The 19,384-nt window shown below is 38.0% G+C and overlaps 1 protein-coding gene across 1 annotated transcript in view; it reads right to left on the minus strand.

The window, feature by feature from the left end:
• Positions 1 to 18,717, minus strand: part of ppp3r1a (protein phosphatase 3, regulatory subunit B, alpha a) — a 41,236-nt gene extending 22,519 nt beyond the window's left edge. The window contains exons 1-2 of the mRNA XM_038307419.1: positions 18,474 to 18,717; positions 6,157 to 6,196 (exon numbers count right to left, since the gene is read on the minus strand). Of these exons, the coding sequence (XP_038163347.1) occupies positions 6,157 to 6,196; positions 18,474 to 18,476 (43 nt within the window). The 5' untranslated portion in view covers positions 18,477 to 18,717. The remainder of the gene's footprint in view (positions 1 to 6,156; positions 6,197 to 18,473) is intronic.
• Between the last annotated feature and the right edge of the window lie 667 nt (positions 18,718 to 19,384).

A 19,384-nucleotide genomic window follows, 5' to 3' on the forward strand; every position in this document is an offset into this window, starting at 1 on the left:
GGCTCCGACAGAAATAATATTTAAAGGCAGGATGGTATTCTGGATGACATGACTGCACTGAAGATGTTTTCAGGTAGACATTCTCATTTCAAAAAGGATTTAAACTACTTTTTACCCACTGATCACAGCAAATATAGCTGCCATTGTTACAGGCAAAGAAAGGATAGGGGAGCTCAGCAAAACACGCATCATAACCACTTTTTCCACTGCGCAGCCAGAGCAGCAAAAATGCTTCAGCCGTGTGTCAGAACTAAACTTGTACAAGGATAAAAAATGAAACAGCATGCAGGTTTTTGCTGCTCTTGCCACTTTAGGTGTGAATGTAGCATTACAGTGGCTAGCTTCCAGCCATGGCGTCCTGCACGAGCATTGGGAGGTCGATTCACTCATGTGTCAGTGTACGCACACAGGGGAGAGGGACAAGCAGACGACCCTGATTGACATGTCAGGAACCAATTGTGTATAACGGACCGTCTTTTGTGATTGGTTGGGGTTATTCATTGATTTCTCACTGCAGTTGTGACCATTTATATTAGTTTCACTGCTTGCTAAGTGACTGAGGAGATCTTTAAGCCACATAGTAAAAAAAAATGCATCAGATCTCCTACTGCACTTTTAAGAGACTCTAGAGTACATTAGAATGATGATGGCTGAAAAAAAATTTTAATTAAGTATTTATATCAGTTAACATTAATAATTACTAATTGCCATTTTCTTTATCCATTTGAAATTAAGGACCTAGAAAAAAAAAACTGAATTGAAATTGCAGTCATGATCTTATTTAAACACAGACTTAAAAAATTAGATCAGCCCAACCACATCTTGCATTCGAAAAATACACCAAAGCCCATGTTTAAAGTCAATTCTGACATCTTATATGAAAGCTCTTAAAAGAAAGTCCAAATGAGTAAAAATCTTCCCCTTGAGGCTTTACAAAACAATACAGATCACTAACGGGCAATGTTTTTTTTTTTATTGCAGATCTTAGTTGATATCAAAACACACTTCTAGTGACATACATATATGAAAACCAGCCAGGCTCTACAGTTAAAATGCTCTTAAGAGTTAAAAATAAAACCATATGACCAGTTTATGTTGGTCTGAGCAGGTTTGTGCAGAACAGACCGTGGATTTCAGAATCAGGCCATTTCTGAGGCTAAATAAAGCCTCTAACACATAAGCACACACCCTGTCACACTAACTAAGTCTTATCTCATGCAGGGCAGTGGTGACACCAGGCTGTATAACCTGGATTGTATACTACAGCTCCAGCACTTTGTGCATTAGGCTGATTGTGCCGACCGCTCTGATAACATACACTTTGCTTGGATAGACCAAACTAAAGACACAGCTGGACACAACATCGATGGTGTGTATTTATAGCCTTTCCGTCATTAGAAAACCCCCAACTCACCCCTCCATCAGAGGCTCACGCCTCCCCCCCTCACCCCCCCCGCCCTCAGGGAAACCCCTAGCAACAAGGAACTCCAACAAACTGCCTGCTGTTTATTTTTATTTTGGGTGGCCGCAGCCCGAGCTGCGGTGCAAGCTTGCTGCTGCATTTCTTTCAGAGCACCGTGCATTCAGGGGCCAGTGAGTGGGCATGCTTTTAAGCAAATGTGTGCTGAAAATGTGTGGAGGTGCGTCTTTTATGCCTAAATATGCATGCTATCACTAGTGGGCCATTAAATTCTGTTAGCAGTGCACTGCCAAAAGAAGGGCTTCAAAGATTTTACCTTTTCCACTATCAGTCAAATCAAGGTGATTAACAAAGACAATATTCATGTTTATCTGGTGGATCTCGATATACAGAGCCACTGAGCGTCTCGTGCCAAGTTTAGTTGGCATGGAGCAAACATTTACTGATGCAGGTCACTTTGAGAGCAGCAAGTTGCAGAAGGGTGAATTTCTTCAAGCAGCAGGCCAGAGCTAATGTCTTCACAGTCAGTGCCTGCCTGTCCGAGCATTTGAGAAGCTGAACAGCTGTTCAGTCAGTCGGATTACAGAGCCAGTGGAAGACTGATAAAATGAAAAAGACGAGAAGGATGGAATATCCAAGAAACAGGATTGAAACACAAGTAATTATTTTCTGAATGCCAGAAAGAATGTTATCTAGTAGTTTTACAAACAATTTGATGGATTCCTTTTATATGCATGTCTTAGATTTTGTCTACCACTCAAAGGCTACCCTTAAGCATCCATGCTTGACATTCAACATTTTCCTGATCAATCCGGGAAATACCAACACTAGGAGCAATTGCACTGAAGGCATGGGAGAAAGCTGGGCTTGGGATGAACAAAGACCAAAAACTATTTTAAAATGGGGGAGAGAAGAACCAACATAAGGAATAAAACTTTAAGCATTTCAGAGCACCGTCACGAGTCGCTTGAATCCAGCTCCCCCCAATGCGGCGGCCTAATCCGGGGGGATGCCTGGAAGGCCAGGCCGGCCAAGGTCCTGTCCCCCACTAAGTATGGACAGGCTAGAGTGTCGCTCTGTTCACAGACCTGCTCACTTTACAGAGGCATATCACTTTCAAAATGTTATTGCACACACACCGTCAAAAAGTATGCCCGATTTTGAACATTGGCGGGTTCCGCCATGTTGCCACCAGAAACTTCTACGCTTTCTGTCGCATTTGATGCGAGAGTGGAAAATAAATGTAATGTTGAAGGAAAATGATGCAGGGTGTTCAAATATGTAAAGGAAATAAAGGCTTTGCATAGATAAGGATTTTAGTTCACCAATCTTTGTAGAGCCATGTTTTGATTGAGATTTTTGTATCTAATCAATTATTAGAGTTTCATTGAAGCATTTTTACACATGCCTTGATTTAAACTACTCCATTGTCGCTCTAGTTTCAAAAATTCAAAATCAAAGTCTTTTCCAGTTGCCAACAAGTTTTCTTCAAGTACAGACACATCTTTAGCTACATCCATCCTATCAACCTTCCCTGTCCATAGTAAACTAAAGCATCCCCACACCATAATGCTTCCACTACCATAGGGTTTCATAATGCGGATGGTGTGGTCAGGATTTGAGCTCAATACAGAGTTCTGTGTAGGTAAAAAAGCTGTTTTAGGCAGATACCCATACCTCCAAAATGAAATCAGGTATCACTTCCACTACCAAAAGCTCTATAAAAATCAAGCAGCTAGGTATGTGGACCTTTTCTAGGCAGTACAGAAGCCGCATAGATTCTGCAGTCAGTGCAAACCTCCAGAATTTATGCAGTGTTCAGATCAGCGGAAGAACAGTGCAGTGGGAGCTTCGTGGATTAAGGTTTCCATGGCCGAGCAGCTGCAACCAAGCCATACATCACTGAGTGCGATCCAAATTTCGATGCTGTGCTGTAAAGCACACCTCCACTGGACTGGAGAGCAGTGGAGGCGCCTTCTCTGAAGTGATGAATTGAGCCTCTCCAGCTGTCAATCTTAAGGCCCAGTCAGAGTATGGCTGTTGCCAGAAAATAGTACTTATCTGACTGTACTTTTAAAATTACTTCATTTATTTAATGAGGACAGAGCATATTAATAAACAACAAACAACTTCTACATCTGCTAGATTGCGGAAAACTTGCTAATTTACATCCAGAGTGTAAGGTTTGGTGGAGGGGGATTATATTGTGGGGTTGGGTTTTTAAGACGCTGGGCTTGGTTCCAGTGACAGGAACTCTACATACTTCATAACAGGAGATTCTAGTCCTTTGCTCCCAGCCTTTCAGGAAGTTTGAAGATGTCCCCTCCTTCCGATATGACCATGCACCAGTTAACAAAGAAGGTCTAGGACGACATAAATGAGCGGCTTTGGTGTTTTTTTTAGGCCTTTCTTCTTGCCATTCCTCCATCAATGTATTCTCCCTGCTGAGCTGTTAATCTGCAAAACTCCTGCAGAGCTAATAAGCCTTTTTGCTACTGCTTTGATTAACGTTCTTATAGTCCATCCAATCAGTATAATTGAATTGCCATGTTTCTTTCCATTTTGAGATGATGCATTTAGAATTGCTTCATACAATATTAAAACCTCAGCTTCTTTGGTGTGACCATAATAGCATCAAATCACTTTTTAAGAGAACAAAGGACATTTACCCCCACCCCCTGCCTCCTACATACCTTTTAGAACCGTGTCACCAACTATCTGTGCATCCATCTTCAAAGCCCTGATTTAAAACTGATTATATATCGACCTCATCATTCATTTATACACACTGTTATAGTCCCCAAAGACCACCTACACTACAGAGGGACCAGTCACTGTCTCAGCGCTCATTAAACACATGCAGCAGTGGTGCTTTTTTAGGCTGGTTCTCCACATCCAGCTGTAGAAAGTATATTGTGCAGTATGACTGGTTTCAATGCAGGTCAGAAACATGGTCAAGAGAAGAGCAGAGACCATGTTAAAAGGTCCCCATAAATCCCTGAAACAGTTACATGGATGTGGCAGAAAGAGGAAGAGGAAGTAGGTGTCTGAAAATATTCAACTGACTGATAAGACCTGAAAGAAGAGTTGATGCCAGTTTTCACCAGAAGCTTATCCTAGAAAGCGAATATGTTCATCAGTACTACTGGTCCAAGGAAGGTCAGCTCCACCTCAACCGAATAAACCACAGAAGTTTGCGGGATGCTGTTTATAACAGTGACGAATACTGGAACCTTTCTGGCCTATAGCATAGTTGTAGTGCAGAAGAGCGATGAAGCATACACTGAAAAAAACAAAACAAACGCTACCTACAGAGAAGTATGGGGATGGTTAAGTGATCCTGAGCTTTTTGTAACCTTTCAAATATTGCATCCTGGCAGCATTAAATTGCTGTGCTGTGATTCTGTTCATCCTGCTGCTCTAGGCATCAGGAAATTTAGCAACACACAAAATGTCTTCTTTAGAATCTGAATCCAAGGCATCACCAGACATTTAAACTGCACAATGATCCCAGGAACTTCTCCATTCATCAGGTTTATATTTAGGATACCAGAGTTATCATCAGTCAGCTGACTTGATCCGATATCTCTCGTGCGATTTGATGGCGACACCAAACAAGTTCACTATGGTCAGTGAACAGAAGGCCTGTACCACAGGAGCTAAGCTAACGGATAACTTGGTACTGAAGATGAAGGTGTTGATTTATTTCAAGACTGCAGGTCTTTTAAAGTGGTATTTTTAGTTTAAAATTTCACTTTGTCTTGCTGGTTTATCTATTGATTGCAAACAGATAAGAATTTCCAAATGATAATTTGTCTGTCCAAAAATAATTGTAGGGTGCAACTGTAATTTAATGTATGGTTAGTTGGAGAAGGTAGCAGTCAAGCTAAGAAAAGAAAGATCATTTCAATTTCCTTTACTCTTTAATTCTACAATCCTAGCATCTTGTATAGCTCTCAATATTTTTACCCCATTTTTCTTTTTGGTTAATGAGAAATCCTGTTTCAATGAATAATTAAAACAGCTTCTGTATCCTGAAAGACAAGCACAGAATGTTGAATTTCTGTGCCACATTTTTACTAAGAAGAAAAAAAACAGAATAAGGGGGTAAAAAAGAACAACCGATACAGTACATGGATTGATGAGGGTGTGATATCAAAACAGGACTGCGTGAGTGATATCCAGGGTCATGATGATCAACAAAAAGGAATATTACTTTAGTGTATGTGCTTTGCTGATGTTGAGAGTGTAACAGAGTCTGCTGTGTGAAGTTATGTAACAACTGGAGTAGGCAAACACAGGAAGGTTGGCTTCCATATCTAAACAAAGAAAATGATATAACTGGGTGCAAAATTTTAGTTTTCCTTTCACAGGAAATTATTATGTGCTATTTAGACAGCACTTATATTTTGAAATTAATAATTAATTTACAGCTGCATGCAATCTGCACATATAAAAAAGTGCAAGAAATTTTGGCTTATAACTTAAATACTCTACATCCAGGCTCTTACTACCTGTGATGTATTAGGTGCTACAGAAAGCGATAAAAATAAGGGGAAGCAGAAAAGAAACAATATTTAACCATCTACATGTGTGATATCTGCTAGCAATAAAATTTCTGATAGATTTTTTTACAATTTTTTTTAAATTACCTGATCATTTAAATCCATAAAAGCTGTAAAAGAATTGGTTTAAATAAAAATCAAGACAATTAAATATAGAGTAAAAATACTTACAATGTGAGCACATCTCCAGGGGGTAACTGGCTTCATTTCCCTAGGAAATAAAGAAGAAATAGATTCAACCTTAAAATACTAAAATGTAGAATATGGCTTCCAACAATACATTTAACCAAATGAGCTTTCAAATGATGGATTTCAGACCTTAAATCCACCATTTTAACTTTGTCAGGTAATGATGTTTAATTGAGGTTCAGATAGCAGAAACCTCTGGAGAAACCAGACGCAATGCTTTTACAGTTCTACAGTGTCCTGGGATAACTAAATAAATACACAATTAACTTATAGAAAAGTGCAAACCAAATTTTTTTGTTGACAACAGTGTTTTTAAAGCTTTAAATGATGAGAATATATTGTACATTTTTTTTCTGTTTGTTATAGCTTAACTCAGGTTCCCTCAATTGTATATAAAATCTGAAAAGTTTACTTCAACTTTACTTCAACAGTTTAAGTTCAAGCAATAATACAATTCAGACAGAAAGACCCTACTTGCCATCAATTAATAATATTGCAAGGTCACAAAAACAATTTGTTTCATTGCTCAAGTTAGATCCACAAAAACAATTAATTTAAGCAAACTCTTTAAAATGCATTAATATTTCCAATATAAAAATAATGGAACTAAAGTTAAAAGCATTGACCTATAGTCAGCCATCTGGAGTTCAGAAGTTGAGTGTTAATATAAATGTAAAGGTCTAAACATTTGAATACGCCAAATAGAAAAGTTTAATAAAATCTAGATGTGTTTCAGTTAGTAGTGTGAAACTATGGAATAATTTTAATAATGATTTGATTTTAAACTGTGTGATTTGTTGAAGTGTAAACTGGTTTTGGGTGCAAGTTAAAAAGGCTTAAAGTGATATGTATGCATGTATTCTGTAGTAATAGTTGCATAGTTTTTTTTTTGTTATATCGGTCCTCAGGGACCCACTATCCAGCGCGCTTTGGGTCACTCCTCACTGCTGCACACCTGCCTCAAGGGATGGATAATTAACAGCATCTGAAAGATGCAGGACAATAGTAATAAAGGAGCAGGGTGGGGGAACCACTGCTGTAAAGAGATAAAGTCGTTGAGTAATACTGGATCAGGTTCAACGTTCACATCAGGTTCTCACTTCATCCAAAACAGCAGCATCAAATTAGATGGTTGGATCCCTTCTTAAGCTGCTGCCCCCGCGACCCGACCCCGGATAAGCGGAGGAAGATGGATGGATGGATGGATGGATGGATGGATGGATCGCTGGCAGGGTGATGCGGAATACGTTAGCCAATGAGCAAAGTGTTTTCCAAGGTGCTGGGATTGATGGGATGTGTTCTCCAAAGCCAAATGACAGCCGATCCTTTAGATCAGCTGGCCAGGAGTCCATTGCTACTTTAAGGAATTGACTATTTTTCAACTGCCAAATGTACAGCAAAAGTTTTAGCTTTTTTCAACCAGGTAGAAAATCAAAATTAAGTTTGTTTTTTTCTATCTTTTAAATTGCCAGCTACTGAGTCCAGCTGAGCAATATTTTGGTTAAATGAAAAAAAAAAAAAGGTTTGACTGACCATAAGCAGACCGGTAACAAAAAAAGTAAATGAATCAAATATAAAAATGGTATACTGCAGAACAGATCGGATGAAAAAGTCCCAGTTATGTCATGTGGTTTCATCTTGGTGCTGCAACAAAGAGGTAGGCTTGACACAGAAGTTGCGGTATTTTAAGAGCCACGAAGAGAAAGAGGCGACACGGGATTAACCGGGAGAGCGCCTTAGCATTTGACACCCTATCGGGAGAGCAGGGTCAGCCACTGGCGCAGACATCAGTGCTTGACATGTATATGGTTTTCCTCTGTGAAAGTGCTTCACGTTCGCTGGGATCAACCAGTTCAACACTGGGAGTTTTGAAGTAGCTCGACACGTCACAAACAGCACCACTAAGCTCCCATTTTGATATCTTGTTGTTGTTAATTGTGACAACTTTATTGATCTGAAGAGGCAAAAAGTCCTGGACTAAATACATCAAAATAGTCATTTGTTTTTACTTTTAAACTTCTGTCAAATTTGAGTGCTCATTAGACATGAAAGTAGGGAAGATTTAGCATTCCTAAGACTTTAATAATAAAATAAGTTGGTGCTGAAAAAAAAAACATAAAAAAGGTATTTTTATAAGGACATATAAACACTTATAAGCATGAGAAGTTTAGCATACTTCAGATGCAATTCAATAGCACTTTCATCTTAACCTAAAAACACAGATTAAATAAGCTTCAGTCATTTTACTACACCTCAGATATTCATTCTTGTTAAAGTGCTAACCCTGGGGTCACTGCAGGTAAAGAGTCTTAAGGAAAAGGAGATTTGGTTTGAGGGATTACAGCTTTATTGGCTGAGGTGCTAGTTCTGTTATGTTGCCATCAAGAAGTAACTTTTGTAATGTCTTCCTACTACAAATCGCTTGATGCATAGAAATAATGAAGGGAAAAAACAAACAAACAGAAACTAAACAAAGGGGAATATAGAGTTGTTTCTGGCATACATAGAGGGGAACAGATGCAGAAAGAGATGGGCTGGGTTGCTCATCAATAATGCATGCTTCATTCAGAATCAATTAGACCATTGCGCACAAAACACGTTTTGCATAATGAAGAGTCTGGCAAAGTGGCCGGTTCAGTAGCAACACTGCAGCCGACCCAAAAACCCGGCTAATTATAGACCTGCAGGACTCGTAACATGAAAGGCTATTACAGTGCATGCAGAGCTGCAGAGCTAAAGTACTTTCCTCAACCTTTGTATTCTTCTTTTGATAATCAAAAATATATTAGGAAATCCAGGACAACAAATGAAATAACTGAAAAGCAGGAGGTATACTCAAATAGATAAAAATGCAATTTAAAGCAAACACTTCATTGTAAAATGAACTGTCGGTTTGATTTTGAGCTTACAGTACTTTCATTTGATTCCTCCTTACATTAACATGCTCAGCAGCATATTGCAGTTTGCACAAAATGGTCTCCATTTCATTGTTGGGTGTTGATGGATCTGATCCAATGACCTTCCGGATGGTCTGGAAGCGCTTCACCTGACCCATCATCACAATAAAGAACACATGTAATAAACTCTTTTAATCCACACAAACAGGAACGAGTCTTTCAAATACGAGGACCTAAAGCTGGTATGAAAGACACATTTGAAAGCTAGTCTTACAAAAAAAAATATATAAAGCCATTTAAGTCAGATGAATAACTTTGGTATTGTGTATTTGGATTATTTTTACATTTATTCAACAAGCATCTATGATTCAGTTGATAAAGCGCGATCTATTTTCAGAACGTTTCTCATGCAAAACAAAAACATTTGTCTTTAACTATTTGTCATTTCCTTTCCTCACAGTGTCGGAAATGGTATTGAGAACCGAAAAGTTTGCAGGGTATCGATATTGAGTTTGAGATTTTAGTATAACCTGGTATAACCATAGAATAACCTGATGCACTTTCTATGAATTTTGCATCAAAATAAATCTAACATACATAAAAATTAAGTTTATCTTAATTCAAAACATGCATAAAAAAAACAAAGAAAAATCTGAGGTTTTAATCTAAATATTTGCAAAACCAAATTTAGAAATGATAAGAATTAAGAGAGAACTTAAAAAAAATCCATATCTAATGAAAAATTATATTGAGGTTCTTCATTAAAGCGATACATTTTTAAAAACTATGATATTTCTAAACTGGTGGAGAATAAAACTATAAATTTACGGAATATATATTAAAAAAATGGTTTTATACATATTAAAGGATCTAAACAGTAGGCTAGCATCAAACAGACGATGACGGGTCCCCTAACGGTTAGCATTAGTAGATCTGACAAATGATTGGCAAACAGTGCAGAGCGGGCGAGTGTGCCATTTACCAGCCGGGAGAAATTTAACTTTTAACAATCAACTTTAAAGAAAAATAACTTTCTGTTGATGGTTTAATTGTTACATCCCTAAATGATCGGAGTAGTCCATTTGGAAAAATACAAAAAACCTGAAATCAAAATGCTGTTTCCAGGAAACTAAAGTTCTTGTCTTTATGAGCAGCTACATACTCTAGCATTATGAAATAAGATTATGCTTACATCCTGTAACCAAAGTTTTATTTTTTTTTTTCCATTTAATTATTAATTAAGAGCAAAGACTAAAGAGCAGCTGAAGATAATAGTTACTGGAATGCCTGTTTTGGTGTTTTTTTTGCCAGAGTGGGGGTGCCTTCACTTAAACCATCCCTTCTCTCTGTTACAGCATGTATGTGGGATTTTTCACTGTGCCTTGCAGAACTGCTCCAGCTTTAGGAGTCAAAGGAAAATATGAAAATAATTAGCTAAATCTGAGCTGGCTGAAGGAACTCCAGCAGAGCTAATCCTCTCAGCCATTTCCTACTCCAAGTCACGCCTTTCTACAAAAGGTTTTAAAGGCCTCTAAATACCATAAAACCAAACACTGCTAGAACCTTCTTACTAGCTAGTTTCCCTTTCAACAGTTTAGTTTTTTTTATCCAAAAGAGGGCATGGGAGCTTAAATTAAAGTATAAACGGTGGTTTCCTCATTATTTTTGATCTGAAAGTGTTTTTTTTTTCCAACAAAAGGCTGGAGATGGAGAGTTAATCCAGTCAATCTCCAGCAATCCCCCATAAATGTAATTGAGGTTTTTATATCCAGCCCCATTATTTCTTATCAACTGTGCATTTTTCATACATCTACAAGACATCGTCTGGCTGTAACCAAATATCTCAAAACCAGGTTTTTAATTGTAGTTCCTACAGTTCTAAAGGTAGAATGGCAGCGATATAGATATTTTGGTTATTAGGCTCGTTTTCTGTGAAACTAGCTCCCAGTTCATATACAATACAGGAGGAGCTGCTGCTGCAACCAGCTGGGTTTCCTCACATTTAATCACCCAATTTAAAGAAAGAAATTTAGTTTGTCCAGATTGATTGATTATCAGAATCAAAATGCAATGGGTTCGACTTATTAGATTTTTTCCTCTAGTAATGATTTCGCTCTGTTGTAAAGGTCTTTGCTAATATATTTGTTTTGAGTTGTATAATTATGCACTTTGATCTTCACTAATATAAAAAGTGAAACTAAAAAGATACTTGGACAATGGTTTCCACTAAACATCCACTTTGTTTTGGATGTCATATCTCCATACTTATTGTCTTGGTTTATAAATCTAAATTAACTGGCTTCATTTATTGAGGGCAGGTGTTACACACAAAAATAGAGAAAATAGAATATCTTAACTAGTTACCTTCATTTTTTCTAGCGTAATAACTGGAGAGATTTAAATTTATAATACAATATTTTAGATTTGGCTTAAAAACACCTAGAGTCATCCAGATTATATAGATTGGCCAAATTATTCATGTTTCAGCAAAACCTGAACTTTTTCTGTTGCAGTAAAGTAAAAACAAGCGGCTGCTCACATATCAGCCTTATTTTTTTCTCCAAAACAGCTTCATTGTAGACGACGTCAGTTTGATCCACTTCCCCTAGTTCTTTATGCAAACAGGCAATAGTTTGACTTTAAAATATATTTCAATGCCACATTTTGTATAAAATTAGGAACCAGCTTATACGGTTCTCATAATGGAGCACTGACTTTATGGAGTTTGAGTTCACAGACATCATTGTTGGCAGGAAACCATTGTTTCATTAACAATGATCTTTGCCTGGATGCAGTACGAGTTCATCCTATGATGTCATTCTGTTGTTTTTTTTATTTATGTGAGACAAAAAGAAAAAAAAATCATTGGCCTTCATGTCATCAACATCATTGATCTCTGTTAACAACAGGGCTGCTTCATACTAGCAAAACACCCAGTTACAACATTATTATTAAAGCATGAAAATGTGAGTTGAAATTAATCTGCTTTCCTGCCTTTTTTTGTTTGCCATCATCATTTCTACTTTTCTTGGGGTTATGCATATTAAACATCAACATCTATACCATCAACATATAAAATTAATGCCATGAAAGCTGGAAAAAAGTAGATATTGGACATAATGAGATAAGGACTGCAGCTAACAATTATTTTGCAAATTCATTAATCTGTCGATTATTTTTTTCGATTAATAATCAGATAGCCAAAGGTTCCTTAAAGACTTTTTATGAAATTAAACCAAGTGAAAATAAAGCTTTTCCACCTGAGGAGAGCTTGATAGAACATATTGACAGGCGAGAAAGACTTATCTTAAAAGCAAAATGTTTACACATTTTTTACAATCTTGGTATAATTGCTGCTTTAAGTGGGTTGCTCTGTCAGCTAGAGTTTCTATACGGCAGTTAACGATTAATCGATTACTAAATTAGTTGACGATTATTTCGATAATCGGTTAATCACGATTAATTGTTTCAGCCCTAAATGAGATAGCAACGACAACTGTGATTCATTATATTGAACAGCTCAAGATTCCATGAAGGTATTCTCATGTTCTCTTCCAAGTGAATCGGTGGGACTTCTACCTTCTTTAAAGGAGAAGTTCGTTTTTTTACACTTTAAGCCCATTTTCTGTAGTGTCCAGGATGAAATCGAATGATCGACACCAAAATTTTGACAATTGCACCTGTCTCTGCTTTTTGGCTCATTTAGAATCCCCCCCTGGCTGCTCCAGAATGGCTTGCATAGAGCATGTCCGATAATGTCCTTAAAACAACCTTAAACGTTCTTTTTTTTAAATATGCTACTCACCGGGTCGTCAGCGCTGTTCAATGACGTTCCAAAAAAAGTTTCGTAAAGAAAAAACGTTCCTGTAGTGTTTTATTTAGCATTTTGTAAATCCCATTGAGTTCTGTAGGAATAGTCAATATTCCGCTGCCACCGGAAACGGAAATGGGGCCTGTTTACACAGTTGTAGTCTTTTCGCTTCACTCTGTGTACTCCGACGTCGAGAATCAAGAATCCACCTTTCGTATTCCATTTTCAGAGTCTTTTAAAGTGTTTAACAGAGACGTTAGCACCACGACGTCGGAGTACACAGAGTGAAGCGAAAAGACAACAACTGTGTAAACAGGCCCCATTTCTGTTTCCGGTGGCAGCGGAATATTGACTATTCCTACAGAACTCAATGGGATCTACAAAATGCTAAATAAAACACTACAGGAACGTTTTTTCTTTACGAAACTTTTTTTAGAACGTCATTGAACAGCGCTGACGACCCGGTGAGTAGCATATTTAAAAAAAAGTACGTTTAAGGTTGTTTTAAGGACATTATCGGACATGCTCTATGCTAGCCATTCTAAAGCAGCCAGGGGGTGATTCTGCATGAGCCAAAAAGCAGAGACAGGAGCAATTGTCAAACTTTTGGTGTCGATCATTCGATTTCATCCTGGACACTACAGAAAATGGGCTAAAAGTGTAAAAAACCGAATTTCTCCTTTAAGAGAAGCCCAGTCATCACCCGTGACTTCATGAATTCCTACAACTGTAGCTCACTCTGGTTGCACACAAAGGTTTTCCAATTAAATGACGACAGTGTATCTGTGTTTTACACTTCACTTTTGTTCCATTTTTTTGGTGAACTTAAGCGTTTTTCTGTATCTACCAAAAAAGAAACAAAATGACTGGCGATACGATATCAATATTGGAAGTAATAGAGCCATGCAAGTCTGTGTTGCTACAGTGGTCTAACAAGAAGGAGGAAATAAATCAAATCAGACAAAAAGAGAGGTAAGAAGACTGACGCTCTGAATCAAATCTCAAAGTGGGTGTTCACTGAAGCAGGAGCTAAAGGCAAAGTTGAAAGGTGTGGGAGTAAGCACTGCCTGCTGATGGCAACGGCGTACAATAATGTTTATGTCTGTTGAAATGCTTTCCAGGCTCAAAAAAACCCAAGTACACCATCATGCTTGGTGTGTACGACTGTATTTAACACAAACATACGGCTTTTGGTGTTTTTTCAAAGGCAGAGTTCATGACTTGGCCCCTTTTCTGGAAAGCAATACAAGCATAACAGGTTTATATATTGGCTGTACACCTTCAGCTTGATTGGATCTAATCTGAAACTTGAGAAAGAGGACTGAAGCTTATGCTGTTTTCAAATTATGTGTATGAAAAGAGTTCCTTCAATGGTTCTTTGACAGAGCAACCAATCAGTGTTTACACACAGCAATCAAAATTCATGCTGCCAGCATAACTAGGTCACTGATTTTAGGCACATGTTCCAGGCTGCTTTCTCTCTCCTGGCCTAGTGACCGACCCTGGGACTATTTCCTAACAGTACAGGACATTTATTCTTAAACGGAAGCAAAGCAGGACAAGTTCAGAGACGGCTTATCAGAGGGATCTAAGAGCATTATGTCACCACCGCTGTCATAAAAGAGCAAAGTCGAGATATGAATCAGATCACCTGCTGACTAATCCACTGCCTGGAGTCGATCACATTCTGCAGAATCCCTTAGTTTAAGAGTTACTTACAACAATATTTTTTATCTTATCAAAAAAATAAATAAACATAAAAAGAAAATGAACTCTGCATTAGTCACACTAGCATCTGCCACTCACACCAGAGGATCTTCTCAGAGCATCCAGGGTATCCCCTGGCTGATTCACCTTTTAAAATAATGTGCTAACCACGCCTAACAGGCACATCGATTGCCTCGAAGACATTAGAGCAGCGCATTAACAAACCCAGAAAATGAAATAATTTCAATCTGCAAACGCTGATGAATGAGATAGCAAAGGAAATATGGAGGGATTAAGTTTCACCAAAGTAAAACAAAAAATAGTACAGGTATTTACTTTTATCCAATGAAGGGAAGATTTGGCAGAAGCTTTATGCCAAAGGGAGGTGGAGTCATAAACCACCAATAACACCTCAGCACAGGTAGTTCATCAACATAGTCAACGATGTCAACAAACAACCGTGGACGCAGCATCATATCTACAGACCTAATAAAATTATTTATAACTGCCATGCACTACAGGAAGTGGGTGGGACATTAACGTCTCTTTATCTGCCGGCAAGTTAAATACAATCTGAGCAAAAGGTAGTTCTCCCATGGTGCAACCTTCAGGGCAGGTATGTTTGAGAAAGAGGAAGGTGACAATTTTTTCTACACCTTATTTCTCAACATCATCACAAATGATGAGATCGCTAACCTCAACCGCGGATAGTTTCTGTAAAAGCCATGAAAATACGAACAAGGTCGACACATCAACAGTGTAAAAATCTTACTGGTTTTCTGCGGCTGCTCGGTGAAACATTTACAGTTAAACTGGGAAATATTTTAGTAGGAAGAATAAACAGATGAATGAGACAGACCTGAGGCTGACATCTAAAAAAAACTTTGGAATATTTATTCTTAAAATCCCCCAAACATAGACTCAGTTATTATACTATAAACAGATTTTATTGAAATGTTAGTTGATGTTATTTTGAAATGTGTGATAAAACCAAATGTCTTTAATTGAATATGATTCAGTCAAAATTAAATACTTTTGTAGCTCAGTATTTGACTCTCTGTTAGATGATCTAGATGCCAGATAAAAGGTGTAAAAATGAAAACTATAAACTAGGGCTGATCCAATATTGTCATTGGAAATTGATCAAATATCAGCCGAAAAATTAATAGTGGAATATATCAACATGCCTTTAAAATCTACTATATTAGAACACTCATTGAATCAATTTGCTTCTATCCACTTTTGTTTAAAGTTTGTCATTTTATGCTAATAAGAAAAGGGTCCGTTGTTTCTCATACCTAATGTTGTTGACTACTGTTCTCTGTTTGAGAAAGATTACTTGATCAAACATTTTCTATTATTATTCACTAAAATATAAGCAATAAAAATATGAATGATTCTGTTATCTTTAAATATTCAAAGCTGTAAAGCAGTACTGTATCAGAAATTAAAAGGTTGTATCAGGAACCCGCCGGTTTGACTTTGGTATTGAACCAGTGGGCAGTGGTGGCCTAGTGGTTAGAGCATAGAGCTTGGAATTCTAAGGTTCTGAGTTCAAGTCCCACTCCCATAGACTTTCACTCTGGCTCCATTAGCAAGACCATTAACCCCACACTGCTCCCTGGGGGCCCCACAATGGCAGCCCACAGAGGTAAAGTTCTCCAATGTAAGATCAATAAAGTTCAATTATATTGAGCTACTTTCCAGAAGGAGCTAAAGGAATTATTAATCTTAGAATTGTTTAACAATTATATGAAAGCTCATACTCCAAACCTGTCAGTTTTTAACCTGTGTGATTGTTTTTTATATACCAACCAAATGTTGTGTTCTTATTTTTAAGGCATTTAATGAATAGAGGAAAAAAAAAAAACATTTATGTATTTCACATGACTATGTGAGATTTGAGCCAATTAAAAAATATTTGGTACCTAACCTAAAAAAACTCCTGCAGATAAATTAATTAAAAACGAAATGTCCGGTGCCCTACCTGATCGCAATTATCAGTTAGACCATTTCTGTTGGCCTACATTCAATTCGAAACCATTTTTTTAAATAAGCAATCTCCTTATTTACACATTATTACACAGTCATTATCGTCTTCTCTTAAATATCTTGCAGCATTTTTTGGGTTGACGTCATGTTGGGAAAACAATTACACTTTTTGTTTTTTTTTAAATGACATATCTTTATTACGCTCTGGATCACGATGCATTAGATCGGAGGTCTTCAACAGAGGGTCCACGGAGGTACTGCATGGGGGTCATGAAAGTTTTGGTTGATTAGACTTTTTTTTTTATATTCCCACCTGCAATTTTTCACTAATTGAAATGTCTTTGAATACACATTAACATGAATTCAACACACTGTTATAAAAAGATAAATGGAGGCAGAAGATGTCTTTCAGTCATCAATGCCAGTGGCGGTTCTAGACCAAATGTTCAAGGGGGTCAGGAGGGGGCCAATGTGTTTTCATGGGGGAACAGAAAAGCATGATATAAAAAAATAAAAAAAAAACTGGGCAAGGGATTTAAATATATTGAGATAGCTGCATGAAGTGAAATTTATATTCAATTAGGTTTAATTAAAATTCTTTTTTCTTATTAGGTCCATAAGCATTCATAATCTTACATATTTTTGACTTAATTCAAGTTAAAATGACAAGTTTCTGTAAATTCTGAATTAAAACTCAAGAAAAACTGATAAATTCAGCCGTAAAAATTAGAGCAACTTGTTTAGAAAAAAAACATTTAGCAGATGAAAACTGGGATCCTATCTCATTAGCACTAAAACTATCACCTTATTGTTTTTAAATAATTAGTAAAACAGAATTAGTAAAGAAAAAAAATGAAATAGATCCAAAGAACTTATCAGTAACCATGTCTGTTCCAGCACATATCATCATTAAGATTTCTTTGAGTATTATGTCTTCAGTACAGGGACACTGGCCCCTGTTGGGCCCCGTCTAGAACCGCCCATGATCAATACACACACATTTGATCTTTCAAGCAGGGCACATTTCATTCACAACACCTGTCACATCAATGAGGAATCAGAATCCGAAATACCTTAACAATCCCAGGGCCAAATTACTTTCTTTACAGGATTCTATCTGTAATAGAGAGACTATAGGACCAGTTTGGTTTAACCAAATTTCAAACACCATCTACAAATAGGGGGGCCATCAGTTTGTGGGCCCTTGGCCTGGAAAACGTTTTAAGACCCCTGCCTTAGATGATGCAAATGAGCTCAGGTATGCAGATTGATCGCCTGATAGTTACTACAACAAGGCAGTGTGTGGCAGTGTAGCAATGCTATGGCCTGCTGTATCAGCTTCCCCCCTCCAAAAAAAAAAACGTAATTGATTTTAAAACGCCTTCAGCTTAACATTCGAAGCATATGCAGCGTGATTATACAATGCAGCAACTCCACACACAGAGTCGTGCTTCCTATATGTACAGAAATATTGGTCATTATTAAGGCTACAGGAGTAGTCGGTGCATTTTCCTGCTAGGTGGGTCAGAATTAACCGCTAACCCAGATCTAACAAGCGTGTATTTTTGTCACTAAAACTAATTTACGAGGCCCTGGCTGCTAATAAGAGCGTGGGCTATGTAGAGAAGGGATGAGAAATATCTGGGCCACAAGCTGCAGGCTACTGTCAGCAGAGCCCTGGGGTATTGGAGCCAAAGGTGGGGAAGAAAAGCGTTTCCTCCTCGCCAAAGCTCGACGTTTCTCGACCGTTTCACTAAAAGCGAAACACTCATGGCGGAAAAGAAGCTCTGAAAACGACACATTATTCGACACATTAGACCGCAGGCCCGCCAACTGGTGTGTTTACCAGTCGGCGGAGGCTGAAAATAGGAGCCGTTGCTTCTGCTGCTTACCATCTTGCGGGTCGGATGATGAAATCCAGGCGATGTGAACGGAAAAGCAGGAAGAGTCAGCGGGCCGCCGAGCTGAGGGGGGGAACGGTACCAAAAAAAAAAAACCAACAACACGGTAGTGGTGCCTCTTCTGAGGTCTAGTCCTGGATTTGTACCCAGCTTTCAGGCTCTCCTCGCTGTCTCTCTCCGTAACCGAGGCTTTCACTGCAGTGGCGAAGGGAGTGAGAGCCGCTGGGAGGGGACAGTAAGCGGAGGAGGAGGTTCGGTTTGACAAGCAGGCGGTGGCAGAGGGGCGGAGGGAGACAGCCAACGGGAGGGGGAGGTGCGGCAGTACTGTAGATTCGAGTTCTACGTCTGTTTTTTTAAAGTCATGCATAAAGCAGTCCAGTGCTTTAGTGCCACCTGGTGGTTGAATTCACACATCACAGAGAGAAATATAAATATTACAACTGAGGTGCCTTTTATATTTATTTTAATTGCTTCTATCTATCTATCTATCTATCTATCTATCTATCTATCTATCTATCTATCTATCTATCTATCTATCTATCTATCTATCTGAGATAGATCTATCTGAGACTGATAGAAACCCCTGGTCCCCACTCTAGGTGTATCCCTAGATAGCAGCCTGCAGGAAGATAGTCTATTCCTTTTATTTTTTTATTTTTGGAAAGTGCATTATCAAGAAAAAAAAAATTCTGAAAGGTTTTAACAAATGTTATCCAGGAAGCTTTTTCAATTCCGAATGTCTGGAGTAGCCTTGAGTTCGAGGTTTGATACAGTAGACCATCAAACCCTTGTTTTTGTTTTATGGGCTACTGAATAAAACCTCAAACTTAACGCTATTTCGGACATTTTGAATTGAAAAAGTTTCCTGGATAGGAAGCGAAACATCATCAAACTTGGAAACC

This window comes from Cyprinodon tularosa, unplaced genomic scaffold (genome assembly GCF_016077235.1).
Source record: "Cyprinodon tularosa strain WSP-4 unplaced genomic scaffold, ASM1607723v1 ctg61, whole genome shotgun sequence".
NCBI lineage: Eukaryota > Metazoa > Chordata > Actinopteri > Cyprinodontiformes > Cyprinodontidae > Cyprinodon > Cyprinodon tularosa.